Below are 13,547 nucleotides of genomic sequence, written 5' to 3' on the forward strand. Positions count from 1 at the left end.
TACCACCACCACCACTGGCCAGGTAACCTTTACTTCCTTTACAGCAAGATACCTGTTTCTGTCTCTTTGTCTCACTATAACCTTTCATCATTCGACACAAGGTTGCCTCCTTCAATGCCCCCTCCCCACTTGAAAGTTATTTTGCTTTTTTTTTGTCTTGCAAATAGCTGGTGACCCTGTCAGTGCAGGTTCCACTTAAAAGCACCCAGTCCACACTGTATAGTAGATGGTGTTCAGAAGGGCATCCAGCTGTAAAAACTTTGCCAAAACTTACCTCACCTGTGCTTGTGCCACGTAAAAAGCACTAAGTCCACTCTGCTGAGTGGTTGGTCCTAGGAAGGGCATCCAGCTGTAAAAATCCTGCCGACTCTTGTGAAACCATCCCACCCATTCTAGCATGGAAGGCGGATGTTAAACGATGGTGGTGGTGGTTGTGGTGGTGGCGGTGGTGATGATAGGGTGGCAAGCTGGCAGAAGCATTAGCACATTGGGTGAAATGCTTAGTGGTATTTCATCTGTCTTTTTGTCCTGAGTTTAAATTCCATCAGGGTTTGACTTTGCAAGTTGATAAAATAATTACCAGTTAAACACTAGGGTTGATTTAATCAACTTAACTCCTGCCACGAAATTGCTGGCCTTGTGCCAAAATTTGAAACCAATATTTAGATTATGCTGGCATTTTTAGTTCTTGTTGTTTCTGGGAAGTGGTATTATGAAAGAAGTGCCAAAATAATTCCATGTTACAGAAAATATAATCAATTGCTACTAAACTTCCTTAGGTGAGTGTCATATCATCATCACCATCATCATTTAACATCCGTCTTCCATGCAGGGATGGGTTGGACGGTTTGACTAGAGCCAGCCAGGTAGAAGACTACTCCAGGCTACTGTGTCTGTTTTGGCAGGGTTTTTACGGCTGGATGCCTGTCCCAACACCTACCACTTTGCAAAACGGACTGACTGCTTTTTACATGGCACCAACATAGGTGAGGTCATACTGGATGTAAACTTTTAGCTGGAGTTTGTAGCATGGATTTCCACAACAGTTTGCTCCTATTAGAGTATGTGTATGTGTGTATATGTGCTTTGCAGCTTGGGCTAGTGTTATTCACAATAACACCAGGTTGACCCAAACCTTGTAAATGAAATTGGAGATACAGAAGCCCATTAGCTGGATTTTACCATGTTTGTGGAATACTCAGCCACTTACCCCTTAATTCAATAACCAGGTAGTTCAATTAATTAAACAACTAGTGGTCTATTTATTCTTTTATGCATATATGTGTGTGATTATAAAAGCCTTTATGTAGAAGGCTACATGTAACAGGTGGGGCTCTGTGGTAAGAATTTTGCTTCCCTACCTTCTGTAGCAGTTTCTTGACTTCCCTACCTTCTGTAGCAGTCTCTTGACTAGGAATAACAATCTCCCAGTTCCTGCACAACAATCTCTTATTGTTGTATATGACATGTCAACCAAAAAGTGTTATCAACAAATGAAGAACCAGTGCCAACACTAAACCCAGTACTTCATCCACAGAAATCTTTATTATGTATTGGGTGGAACATGAACTATGTTCTCTGTTATAAGGTACTGAAATAATGAAGAACCATTACTATAGACATTTATTGACAACTATTTAATTGTGTAAATGAAATTTTACACAATAAATGACCAGCTTTGTTAAATAGGAAAGGTATTTTTCCCAAACAAGACAACCCAAGGGCTCATTCTGCAAAACAAACTCAGAAAAAGATAGTTAAGCTGGAGAGTTCTTTCACATTTATTGTATTTACTTACCGTATTCAAACCTACACAGTATCACTTGTTTCAATGACTACAGCATTTCATAAATGGCAAAAACATCCAGGTATGAAGAAGTCATCGAAAATGATATGGCAAAATTTTGTAAATGTGAAAGCAAAAATTTTCGTTTCTATTGGGCTGCAGTAATTGATAATGATGGTAATTACATTATTGATAAATGGTATTTAATTAAACTTCACCAGCGTTTGTTTTTCTCTTCCTGTTTGAAAACATGTAATTACTTTCTGAATATCTCAAGCTGTGTGTGTGTTTGTTAGCAATAGAATGACAAAGAAGGTAGCAATTAAATTTATCTCAAGAGCAATGAGAAATAGGAAGAGAAATAGACAAAAATATTCCAGTGCCTGACAAGAACAAGCTTTATGAACACAGTCAACAATCAGTGAAGCTTAGAAATTTCAAAGTCAAACAAAGAATGGAAAATGAAAGCTTTAATGTCATCTGCTAACATTCTGTGAATCATTGATACACACTTAAAATAAATCATAAATTGTAATAGACCTTTTGGTGGTAAAATACTTCTATCATGAGAAAGTTTTCACCAAACTGTTTTGGTAATTCCAAGAAGTTTTAACACCACTATTATTGTAAATTGTTTAAAATTATTTAAATCATCTCAGCTTTGGCCTTATGTAAAATTTTTAAGGTTCTTAAAAAATATGAGGATCACAAAGAAAGAAGAAATTAATAGAGGACTACTTGATATTGGAAGCAGTGCTCTGATAAATGAATGTGGATGCAAGATCAAATAGAAATACCACCTGAACTTAATAATATCAGGTCAAGGGGTATTAGTAGAGATATATTTGGAGATTCAATTGTCATTTCAAATGAAGAATCTGTTGAAAGTTTATCACCAAAGATAAATTTTTAACTCTTAGAAACGTAGATACTTTGAAACTAAATAACAATATTCTTGCATTGCTGCCTGGAAATATCACAGCATACAAAAAGGTTTGTAGCTTTGGTGACATAGATGAAGAAATATTTATTAATTTTATAGTTTAGTTTCTAAAGAAATTGATTTTCCATTGAGATTACTGCCACCTGCCTTGAAACTAAAATTTGATATGACTATTGTGCCATTTTGGAACAAGATGAGGACTGCTTCATAAGAACATCAGTTTTGATAAGATCCCTTCATGATCTTTATCACCATGGACAAATACTGAGTAATCATAAGATAATGAAGGGAGGCATTTGTCCCAAGGTTAAATTTGACACCTAGTAATATGAATCTTCCCTTTACTTTAAACAGACATCAATTTCCTGTTATTTTAGCATATGCAATGCTCATTAACACATTGCAAGGTCAGTTGTTCACTCATATTGAAGTATACTTGCTGTCTCCTGTCTTTTCCCCACAGACAAATTTACATTGCCATTAGTGTCATTACTGTCGTCGTCGTCGTCATCATCATCATCATCATTTTCTTCTTCTTCTTCTTATTCTTCTTCTTCTTCTTCTTCTTCATTTAACATCCATTTTTCCATGCTGACAAGGGTTAGAAAATAAGTACACCCAAAGGTATTTTTTTGCACACAAAATTTAATTAAAAACAGAAATGAAAGAATTATCAAATTAAATAGAATGTACAAATCCTCTAACCGCTTGATATTGTTGCGTGATGATTTCTGAAAAGTTGGTTAAAATTTCAATTTGTTGTACTATTAACTCTTTAACTGTGAAATTAAATTTCATGGTTATCCCAATAATTGTGTTAAACATGTATCAAAAGCAGAATTGGTTATTTTCTGCAAGTCTAATTACCTCAATAAACTTGACATATCACAACAGAAAATAATTTCAAACATGGCATTCTACAACAAGAGATAGCTTGGTAAATAAAACTGCTTTCCACAGCAAAAGATTAATCAAATAAATTATTTTCCAAGATTATTCAATGCAAAGTCTATTACAACATGTAGATATTTGTATTTAAAAATAAACATAGTTTTCTTATATTTTAAATTTTATTTTATTATCATTCTCAATACATGTAAGTAAATAAACATATTTGCCTCCAATGTGACTATCACTTTTGAAGATGACAGTATCTAATTTGATGTAGATATGGCTGTTATTTTTAGCTAGTTGAACAACCTTGCAAATTCTTTCTCTTGTCAATCAGGGGAGGGTAGATGCATTGCAACTAGTCTGTTTAGGGATTGACTGTTTTGACACTATGTACCATATAGCTATTGGCTAACTAGAAGGTTAACTAGATCAGAAATAAAAACAAAAGATATGCTGATATACCATAAGAGACTGATACTTTAAGGTATAGAAAACATAACAGAAAAGAGTCTTTCTACAAGTGTCTTGAGTCTGGGCATGTTAGAGAAGAGTAGTTCATTTTTTTCAGTTGTAACTAAAGTAGTGTTTCTCATCTTTTTCCCTGTTTTAGCCCATATTTAAAGCCAACATGAAATTGTACATTATACAAAGAAGTAATTTACTATGTTAATAAAATTTATTGCTTACTGTACAATGCTGTGATAGATTTGGTTAAGTGGATAAAGTTGCTTTTCCAAATTTTAATTTTAGATGTGTGGTTTCGTCTTTGACAGAGACCACTTCATGTCTGAACTTGGAATATGCTGGTTTTTAGTCTTTGACTTAATATAGTACATTATCAAGAACCCATGACCATACATATTGCTCAGGAGAAATGGAAGAAGTACAAGGTGTATTCCAGTGGTTTGAGACTTTTTCAGAAGAGACTTTTATTTATTTCAAAGGTGTACAAAACCCTACTCTCTTTCAAAGTAGGATCCTCTGACTTCAGTGCACTTGTAGTGCTTGAACCATTTTGTGAAAGTCTCTCAAGTGAAGATTTCCAGGATCCGTGTCACAGCCTCCTTCATCTTCTCTATCTGCTTGAGGAGCAACCAAAAGTCTCAGGGAACAAGGTCTGGATTGCAGGGAAGGTGAGGGACAGCTTTGATGCCCATCTCTGTCAAGTAGTTGGTTACCAGGATGGAATTGTGGATTGGTGCGGGTGCTCTGGCCTTTTGCGATGAAATGTCTTCCTGAATTTCTTGTAAACCTCCCCAAGATACTCTTTGTTGGCCATCTGGCCAGGTGGAACCCAGTAAATATAAGTGGTATCCTTGTTGTTGAAAAGGAAGATCAGCTTGTGCATCCTAGTGGACTTGCTTTGCCTAGCCTCTTGCACCAGTTAAAAGCAGATATTCAGCTCATACTAAGTAATCTATAAGTGGTCTGGAGTATTTCATAAGCTTCTTTTGCATTTTCAACCAGTTTAACACAAAGCTTTATTACATAGCAAGCTTCTAAGTTATCTTCACATCCCAACTGCATTCTGCAAAGTAGTCGGCTGTGACAAGCAGTGTTCAGTATGGCATGTTCAAAGTACAGTGTTTAATATGGCATGTTCAAAGTACTGAAGTCTCCTTCAATCTGGAATAACAAAAGTTGCAAGATTATCATATTAGATGTATAGTAATGATATACTAAAATTACAGTAATCTAGGACAGTTATGACTGTCTTTCTTGAAAACAGTCTCAAAACTTTTGGAATGCACCTCATATATGGATAGCCTAGGGTATTAGGATTGGATATCTCATTGTTCCTAACCGATGTCAGAAAGATGCAATACTAATGACTATGAAACGAGGTATGGATCATGGAATAATTTATCAATATCAGAAATTCATCTTTTGGCTCCAAATAACATCTTTGGTGACAAGAAGTAACTTTTATCCATGCAATATTCCTTTGTAGAACCTTGTTTTTAGTAAAATACTTTGTCAAAGACATCCTGAGTGTGAGCAGATACTTGCCAGTTTTGATCTCCAGGTACTCAGCCTCAGTACTGTTGGAATTGTATGGTAAACATAGCAACATAGTTGACTCATTTGTGTCAAGATTTTATTTGTTAAAGAAAACATTCATTTTATCGTAGATTTGTTTTTTGTTGCTTTTATTTGTTTTTTTTGTTTTTTTTTATTGTGGAGAACACTTCAACTAATTCATCTCTCAATTCAGATGATGACAAATAGACAAACTAGGCATGTGATGAACATGTTGTCATGAAAGGCAGTGTTTTTAGAATGTGCTTTTGCAGCAAGGAAGTTTATTATTTCTGATTTCAGTTCAAAAACTTTATCTAAAACTTCCCTTGAGACAACCATTTCACCTCAATGTGCAAAAACAAATTTACTTTTTCAGTGCTAACTTCATTCATGCACAACTCTAAATAAATGAGTGTTAAACAGGTTACTTAGATAGAATATTCTCTTCTCTTGCCAAACATAGCCCAAGATTCTGTTGAACTAAGAGCAAGAAAATATTCTTGCATGAACCTAGAATAACAGATCTTTGTTAGATATGGCTCTATAGAAACTGTACTGGGGTAATCACTGAAAAAAAGAAACTAAAGTGAATGACATAGTGAGTTGTTTACTATTATTGTATCCATTTCATTTCATGAATTCATGTTATTGCTCCTGTTTTCAAAAAAATCTTGTATCCAACTGACTTTTATAATATTTAGTAAAACTATTATCTTGATTTCAGATAAATTTTAATTAATTATTTTCACTGATAGTCTTTTTTCTTTTTATATTACATTTTTGAAGGTGTAAAGAGCTAACTAGCTAACTATGGTTTTTGACTATTTATTACAGACTGTAGTTGTCTGTGAGCACATTTTACAAATACTTTTTTTGAAGACATTTTCATTTTTTTATGTGAAAGAAAAACAACAACAAAAAAATCTAGCTGTTTTCATTATTGAAAACATGTATTTATACCAAAAGTAGACTACCTTCCTACTTTTCCTCTCTTCCCTGACTATCTCTTCTTTTGCTTGCTTTTTTTAATCTTCATAGCTGATTTCATCCTCTGTTTCTACTTCTCTCAGTCTTGTGCTTAAATTTAAAAAAGATTTTTTACCAGTTTCCAGGAAATCTCATTTTCTGTAATATTTGCATTGTTCTACAGCATTTAGGTTTATCTTCTGAATGATGCCCTTTGGAATTGCTGCTGCTGTTGTTGTTGTTGTTGTTTGTTCTGCCTCAGGTCAACCATAACTGTGTGATCCTATGATCAAAGATATTGAAACCTTGGTCATACAGTCTTTGTTTCAGGTATCCTGTATCCAGGAGTACCTTCTAGATACAGCATATCATTCTTCACATGAGAGATATTTTGTTACTGCAATTTCTAACATATTGAATGACCACCTAGCAGTACCTTGTTTGGTTCAGCACCAAAATTCTGATTCATGTAATTCTTTCAGTTAATAACCTTAATCCTTTAGCATTCAGATTCTTCCGTCAAATATAATGCTCTTCTGTTCGCATTGTTTTGAAATCATTATGAATTATCTCATAGCTTAGAGATCTCAATGGTGCGATTGCTCATTTTTAGAATGACATTGTAGGGTAAGTGTGAGAAACTGGATTCAACTAGTTTGAACATATAACAAGCAGAATATTTAGGCCAGATACAACCTTTTTAAATGTTTAAAGGTCTGACAACTTTTTTTTGTTTATTCTGTTTCGATTCCAATAAGTTTCTTTGTTGCCTTCTTCTGTATCTTTTATTTCCTATTATTATTATTATTATTATTATTATTATTATTATTATTATTATTATTATATGTTTGGCTTTTGCTTGGTATTTGTACGAGTTGACTCCAAGTCTCACCCAGAGACTTCAAGAGACAACAAGTTAGAAGTTCAAGTTAGTGTTATGACTAGGGTGCCATATATTTGGTTTTGTACAGAGTATTGTTCTTGTTATGAAGTGGTCTTTACCACTTTTGTACCTGTCTTTTGATGATGGTTGTTGCTCTGTCAGATATTGTTATATTCCAAAGTCATCGATAGAATGGTTCTATGTGGCACTGTATGACCCCCCAGTCATACAGTGTTATTATCCTCAAAAGGTTGAATCGTTATAACATCTACTCAGTATCACAGTATAATTATTATATCAGCACAGACACAACTATCAACACAGTCTATGCGTACTCTCGACCTTTCTGACCTTCTGTTTATCGACCAGCTACTGGGCTATTTATAATAACTGGCTACTACCACTTTTTACCAGGCAGGGTATAGAGTTTCACTATACAACATCTCCCCTTTTATTTTTTTTATTAACAATCAATTTCTTTTATTCACCCTACCTCCTCCTTTTTTTATATATATATATATTCAATATCTTTTCTTTTTAGGGTCTACTTTAAAGAATTCAGTGTTCTTCCTTTTCCTTGTACGTTTCTTTTCTATTTCTTGTAATGGTGTTGGAACCTGAAAAGTGTCATATAGCCAATCCATCGGTATTTCTACTCTTTTTGATTCCTTTTCTATGACTCTTTCCTTAAGTGGATTTCTATGTCTCCTTCCATTCCATTTCTGCTTTTTACACCATACATCATTCTTCCTATGTATGTTTACAATTTCTCCTTCTTCCCAGTATTGCTTGCCCTTTTTGTACATTCTTACTTATAACTTATCACTGATTTTACTGGTAACAGTTTATCGATTACTGACTTCACCTTTCTGGCAAACATTAATTCTGCTGGTGTACTTCCTTCTGGCACATTTGCGTTCAGAGTTACTTTGTATACCCTCAAGAATTGTTGGATCATGGCCTTGTCTGTGGCTTCCTTATTAGCTTTCTTTAAAGCTCGCAGAAGTGTCCATGAACTGTATGGTCCTTCCATTTGATTTAGGGTGATACGGTGCTATAATTTTATGTTCTAACATGAACATCTTGCAGAATCTTTTAAACTCACAAGATACAAACTGTGTTCCGTTATCAGAGAAAATTGTATCTGGTACACCAAATCTTGCAAACAGCTTGTACAAGAAGTTTATTACTGTATATGGGGTTGGTCATTTATCCCTCACTGCCTCAGGCCATTTTGTGTAGCTGTCCACTACTATTTAGTAACTAGAAAACTACTTGGAGAGCGCAGACTTCCGCCAAACCAGCAGGAGCAGCACTATGATGACAACGACCACCACTACCACCATATCACAATCACCACCACAACTATCCTACCACTATCATCAGATGAGGCTTGCATTTGGTGTATCTAGCTCTAGGAATTGCTATGTCAATGATTTTTAGCAAATGTTTTAAAATTCCTATGTGGTACGTTCTTCATACCTTAACTACTTTTACTTGCTTCAAGGAAGATTGCTGTTTAATTTTTATGAAACAGAACAATCGGTTTCTTTCTTAACCTCATAGCACACACCTGCCAATAGTAGAGTTCACTATCAGATGTGTGATGCATAGACAAATGTCCTACACAATGAAGAGAGATCAGCTTATCTCCAGCAAGACGTGTGTGATCCAGTCAAACCATTTGCTGGACAATTAACCTCTAGCACTTCTTCTAAAAATTGTCATGCTCTAGTTTTTCTTTAATAAGAACTTTGACCAGAACTAGAAAGTAAAAGGGTGGTGCAATAGGTGACACTATGCATACCAAGTTCCCATTATATCTGATGGTCCTGGTTGTGTATGTGTGTGGGGAAGGTGGATAATGAGTGACAGGAGCCATGTTATGTCACCACTTTTTCTTATAGGGCCTCACGGTCAATGCTAAGGCTTTTATCAAGATCTGGTCTCAACTTGGATTGAGATACTGCCCTAGATGGGACCTTGCAGGTATGTTCCAGTGAAACTCTGCTCTTTTCTACATGGTCCTCACTATCTAAGAGCAACTAACCAAAAAAATGTTTATGAACATGTGACTCTTTCACCAACACGTAGCCTCTTAGCTCTCTTGATATGAACCCCTTGGACTGTTGTATCTGGGGCATCATTTGAGGGAGGTTGGATGAAACTGACCTGTAACCTCATAGTGCCAAAGACTTACTGAGGTTTGCTGCCAAGAGCATGGTAGGTTGCATAACTGGAGTCCACCTGATCCTGGCAAGAAGTCACCACCGTGGTCGCATTGGGGCAAAGATAGTTGAATCACACACATGCAAGCACACACACTCACACACACACACACACACACACACACACACACACACACACACACACACAGAGTTAAATACCTTACAAGTGTTTCAATTCATCAGTTTTTCTTCAAGGATTATAATCCTTTTCATACTTTTGAAAAATACTGATGTACTGATATACAGAGTTGGGTTTAGTTGCTGTTTGCAATATAAATATATTTTTAACCTTATATTTAAGATAAATTATTTATATATTTCATAAGCAGCTTCTACTCTGTGTGCTTACAGAGGCTGGAATTGAGTGCCAACAAGATCAGTGATTTAACAAGTTTATGTGATCAACCTCCACCATTGATTCATCTTGGACTCAGCTATAACACCATCAGTTACATTGATAAACACTTCACAAGAAATTATTGGTATGTACTCTCTCTCTCTCTCTCTCTCTCTCCCCCTCAAAAGGATAGACCAAACTCACCCAAACTTCAACAGACCACAACTAAATAGAAATTATGATGGCACATGCTGTTGGTTCATGCATAAAAATGACACTGAAGGGTAACATTTAAATTTTATGATAAACTGAACACTCAGAAGATGGGTGTGACTATGACAGTTAATGTTCCTGAAAATATAGCTTACCTTTTCATGGCGTGGTGGGATAAGTGACACAGATGTTACCTAATGAAGAATTTTCTACCTGTAATAAAATGATGAAAAATAAAAATGATGAAAAAGAAAACAAACATGTCATGTTAGTAGTGACTGCTTTTCCAAAGAAATGATGTGATGGTTAGCAGGGGGTGGGGAGCATTTAAAAACATGGATTTTTTGATAAAACAAAAGGGTTCCCCTAATTGTTTTGAAACTTGGGATACAAAAACATCTGGAAAAAACCTAGCAAAAACAGAGAAAATCCAACTTATGTGGGACAGCTATTCTGAAAGTTTGCCCTTTTTTTGATATGTTGATGATAAAAACTTTAGGATAAAAATAACCAAACCAGATAATGCCTTGAATTTAGGAAAATTTATCATGGAAAGTATCCTGCACATAGCAAATTCTCTCTGTTAATGCATCAAGGTGGCCATTAAGTACCTGTTCTAGATACTGAACTATTACTAGAAACTATAGACAACTAGGAACAACCTCTCCATTCACATGATATGGAATCTAAGACCGCAAAGCACTTAGTCTTCTGGAGCTTTGCTGTTTTTTCAAAAAATTAACATCTTTATAGCAGATCTAATAAGGGTGTTGAAAATTGCATTTTGTCTGTGTCTATTCTATGAACTGAGCACATGCAGAACTGCTTCTACCACAGCAAATGGGAGCAAATAAAGAGTGTAAAGAGGGAAATAAATCAAAACCATCAGCAGCAATGACAACAGAGCAAATGGGGGAATATGTAAGAAAAGAAAAAAAAGTAAATTAAAAAAACAGCAACAACAACAAAAAGCAGATTTGTTGTGTTTTTTTTCTCTTTCTTAACCCTTTAGCATTTAAACTGGCCATATTTCAAAACTACCCTACAATGTCATTCTCAAAAATAAGTAATCACATCATCAAAATCTTGAAGCTGCAAAACAATGTAAATCAATAAGCATTACATTTGATAGAGTAATTTGAATGCTATGGCCATGCTGGGGCACTACTTTGAACAGTTTAGTTGAACAAATCAATCCCAGTACATATTTTAAAATCTGGTACTTCTGCTACATATTCCATTGGTATCTGTTGCTGAGCTGCTGAATTATGAGGAGTATTAACAAACCAACACTGGCTGTCAAGCAGTGGTCAAGGACAAACATGAAGACATAAACGACAGGCTTCCATGCAGTTTCCATCTATCAAATTCACTCACAAGGCATTATTTGGCCTGGGGTTATAGTAGAAGACAGTTGCCTAAAGTACCATGCAGTGGGACTGAACCTGAAACCAAGTGATTGCAAAGCAAGCTTCTTGGTTCCATAGCCATGCATGCACCTAATTATAAGGTGTGATGTTCATACAATACTCACTCAGAAGTGAGCCACCCAAGAAATTTAGGAAAGCAGTGCACAAAATTTCATATAACATCAATGGGATAAAAGGAAAAACAAGCAGAGATAAACAGCAAACTTGGGAAAATAATGTAGTAATGGAAGAGCAGTGAAAGGACACCACCACAACATATAGAAAAGAAATAGCTTACAGTATAAATAAAAAGATCAAAGAACCCTGTGAATATGATGTAAAGTCGTAGTCCCCAACTTTTTGGCAACTGGTTTCATGCATAATAATTTTCCCACAAACTAAACACCATGTACATAATAAAATACAATAAAGTGCATCTTTACTATAAGGGAGAAAGCTGCTTATTAATTAGTTATGTAACAATTGCCAAAAGCACTAAAAGAAAGCAATTATTAAAGGGTTGACCGTCTGGAAATATTTTTATAAATTCTTGTTCTAAGAAATTTCCTATAATTTTAATTACTCAAGTTTCTTGGATTTTTTAAACTCCAATTTCTCATGAATTTAAATATTCATTGCATTCACTGTGTCTAATTCACAAATTTAAATATTCATTGCATTCACCGTGGAGTATTCCATTCTCATTTGCAAAGACTTTCACTTCCTCTTTTAAGTTTTCATTTGCTATTTGGAAAACCGATGGTTTATTCTATGAATGTATACGTAATTTATCATTTATTATTCTATTAATGTGTATGTAATTTATTATTTATTAAATGAAAATTTTTAATATACCTGTATAATTTTTGAACACTGGATAGCTGTGAAAAGAGCCTAGAAAGTTGGGTAATTACTATTAGAAGATGAGAAGAAAACAAAAAGTTACCAACAAGTACTCAAAACTTGCATCCTACTCAGTTTCCAAACACTCTGTACCACTAAGCCAATATATACACAAACAAGTTGCACGAGCGGCTTCAACAGTGACACACTCACACACACACATAGATACACATACACACAAATGAAAGGCAATGAATGTGTGTGTGTGTGTGTGTGTTTGCTGTTCACTGGCAAAACTTTTTTGCACTACTTTTGCGACGTTTTGTCAGTGAGCAGGTTGCGGTTTCAAAGTGAAGAAAATATTTTGACACAAATGAAGTTTTAATGTTGAAGTGAAACTGGTACTACTTAAATACAGAGGTTCCTTAATGGTGCTACTTAAATACAGAGGTACTACTTAAATACAGGTTATGTACAAAACATTTTAAATGTACACTGTGTGGATGTGTAATGACACCCTAACCCTAACTCTAACTAACCCTAAAACTAGCCCTAACCTTAACCCTAAAACTAACCCTCCCTTTCATATCATTACATAGATGCATCAGGACCTCTGTATTTAAGTAGTGCTGTGAAACTAATGGTTTCTGTGTGTTCTTGAATGGCTTATGAACATCTATGCTACAATTGTTTTTGTTTCAGCACACAATCTCAGATCAAGTCACTTGCTATGCAAGTACATCTCCATAATTTTTTTAAATCACTGTGGATAAATGCCAGCAATGACCTTCTCAGGCTCTCCAATATTTTAATTTCTAAACAGAAACAATCAGGGGCTGGGAGTGGGGTTGCAAAAAATTCATAATTTCTCAAATTTTCTTTTTTATAGTATATAAATGTATTTATGGGTGAAAAATATTGAAAAGCACCAATACATGCAAGAGTGATAAAGAAACGAGGAGGGTTGCCTTTGGATATGCTAGAAACAACAGCCAAATCACCCTTAAATCACTCACTTTTTCC

The 13,547-nt window shown here is 35.0% G+C and overlaps 1 protein-coding gene across 6 annotated transcripts in view; it reads left to right on the top strand.

Moving 5' to 3' along the window:
* LOC106880824 (leucine-rich repeat-containing protein 43) overlaps positions 1-13,547 on the top strand; it is a 62,269-nt gene that overhangs the window by 9,806 nt on the left and 38,916 nt on the right. For all 6 annotated transcript variants that reach the window (XM_052968530.1, XM_052968545.1, XM_052968522.1 and 3 more), the window contains one exon: positions 10,074-10,204. In XM_052968530.1, the coding sequence (XP_052824490.1) occupies positions 10,074-10,204 (131 nt within the window). The remainder of the gene's footprint in view (positions 1-10,073; positions 10,205-13,547) is intronic.

Source organism: Octopus bimaculoides, chromosome 1 (assembly GCF_001194135.2).
Source record: "Octopus bimaculoides isolate UCB-OBI-ISO-001 chromosome 1, ASM119413v2, whole genome shotgun sequence".
In the NCBI taxonomy this organism is placed as follows: Eukaryota; Metazoa; Mollusca; class Cephalopoda; order Octopoda; family Octopodidae; genus Octopus; species Octopus bimaculoides.